General features: G+C 45.4%; 1 protein-coding gene across 1 annotated transcript in view; it reads right to left on the reverse strand.

Annotated features, from left to right (window-relative positions):
- Positions 1 to 19: 19 nt before the first annotated feature.
- Positions 20 to 2037, reverse strand: part of LOC114485154 (microtubule organization protein AKNA-like) — a 17388-nt gene continuing 15370 nt past the window's right edge. The window contains exon 3 of the mRNA XM_028485991.1: positions 20 to 90. Coding sequence (XP_028341792.1) covers positions 77 to 90 — 14 coding nt within the window. The 3' untranslated portion in view covers positions 20 to 76. The remainder of the gene's footprint in view (positions 91 to 2037) is intronic.

Below are 2037 nucleotides of genomic sequence, written 5' to 3' on the forward strand. Positions count from 1 at the left end.
CTCCCCCACTACACTGTAGGCTTCATGAGGGCAAGGATGCGCTCTGTTTTTATTATTGTATTTGCAGAGGAGGTGCTCAATATTTGTTGGCTGAAAAGAAAGAAGGAAAGAAGGAAGGAGGACAGTAAGGTATGCAAAGCTCCCAGAAAATGGATAGTTGTTCTAATTATTAGATGCTCAAGAAATATCCATTCATCCATCCCACTCACCCATCCACCCACTCACCCATCCAACACCCACTCACCTACCTATCCATCCAGCTATCACTTATCCATCCATCTATCCATCCACCTATCTGCCTATCCACCTACCCATTCATTCATCCATCTGTGCATAATCCGTGCAGTCAGTGCTTATGGAGCATCTCCTCTGTCCTAGACCCTGTGTCAGCCTCTGGCACAGATTCAAAGTTTCATGAGATACAGTCTGGGTACCACCAAGCACAGACTCTCTGCTCTGGCAGAGTCACCTTTGTCATAATCCTTATATCACTCTTTGCTTCCCCATGCTCTTCCCCCTACCCTTGGCACCTCTACATCTTTCATCTCCTTGAAATCTCCTTCAGCGAGTCTCCCTCGTTTATAGCAGTGCACTTGAAGCCCAGAGAGGTTAAGTAACTTGCCAAAGATCATGCAGTGGTTCAGAGCAGTCCTGGACTTAGAAGCAAGGTCCCAGCTATGCAGGCAAGTTAGTCTCTGCTGATGGGGGTCATGCAGTGGGATGAAGAGATCGGGCTTTGGAACCGGGCAGACCTGGCTTCAATGCTGGCTATTCTGATCCCTCATAGGGCACCATGAACAAGTAGCTGACCTCTGTGGCAATCTTTACTCTACCTGGAGGCTATTCTCTCCTACCTGGAAGAAGGTGGTGAGGAAGGGTGGAGATATGGCTTGCGCCCTGCCCAGCCCTTTGCCTGGCACACAGTGAGGGCACAGGACATGGCAGCAGCTGTTACATTACAGCAGGGGGTTACCATGTGACCTCAGGAAGAGATGCCTCTGCCCTTTCATCCCAGTGTATCCCTGTCACCATTCCCTAAGGGGAGCTCAGAAATGGCTCCTGAGTGGGTCGCTGTGGGCAAACCCCACTTTAAACAGACCTGACATGAGGAACTTGGGGTCACTGCACAATCTACTATCAGCCTGACGGTTTCTCTGACATCTACGGGGGCCTGCCTGATCCCAGAATCCTAAGACAGGGGCGTTTCATTCATATTCGAATGCAATAATCACTATGTAATCAAGCTCAAAGGTGTTATTACTCCCATTTCACAGATGGGGAAACCAAGATTCAGAGAGGAGAAGGGACTTGTTGAGCCAAGCTAGGAATTTAGTCTCAGTTGTTCTTGATGCAAAGAAAACAGTTATTTTAGATAACAAGGGAAGCCATCATTCTCGTTGCTAATTGGGATTTTAAAGAATCGTAGAAATGGGCAGAACCCCTGGACCAAGCAATTTAAAATATCAAGGTTATTATCAAATTAAGTGTGCAAAGATATACTAATGACATATCTCTGCATTATTTATAATAGCAAAAACTGAGAAACTACCTAAATGCCCAGCAGTAAGAGGACTGGCCCAACAAATTACAGAATATCCACACCACGGAATTCCTAAGCAGACATTAGAAATGACTTGTGTGGGGCTTCCCTGGTGGCGCAGTGGTTGAGAGTCCGCCTGCCTATGCGGTCTATTAAGTTACCAAAAAGCAAGTTACAATAAAGTTTGTAGAATACCCTTACATATTCATACTACATTTTTATATATATATATATATATATATATACATACACACACACACACACACATATGAAAGAGAGCAGCTATCTGGATAATAAGTAATTTTTAGTTTTTTCTCCTTTGGCTTATATTTTCTGATTTTTCTGCAATGAACAGTATTGTTTTTTTTTGTTGTTGTTTTTTTTTTTTTTTTTTTTTTGTATTATGTGGGCCTCCCTCTGCTGTGGCCTCTCCCGTTGCGGAGCACAGGCTCCGGACGCGCAGGCCCAGCGGCCGTGGCTCACGGGCCCTGGCGGTC

The sequence above is a fragment of the Physeter macrocephalus genome, unplaced genomic scaffold (genome assembly GCF_002837175.3).
Source record: "Physeter macrocephalus isolate SW-GA unplaced genomic scaffold, ASM283717v5 random_635, whole genome shotgun sequence".
In the NCBI taxonomy this organism is placed as follows: domain Eukaryota; kingdom Metazoa; phylum Chordata; class Mammalia; order Artiodactyla; family Physeteridae; genus Physeter; species Physeter macrocephalus.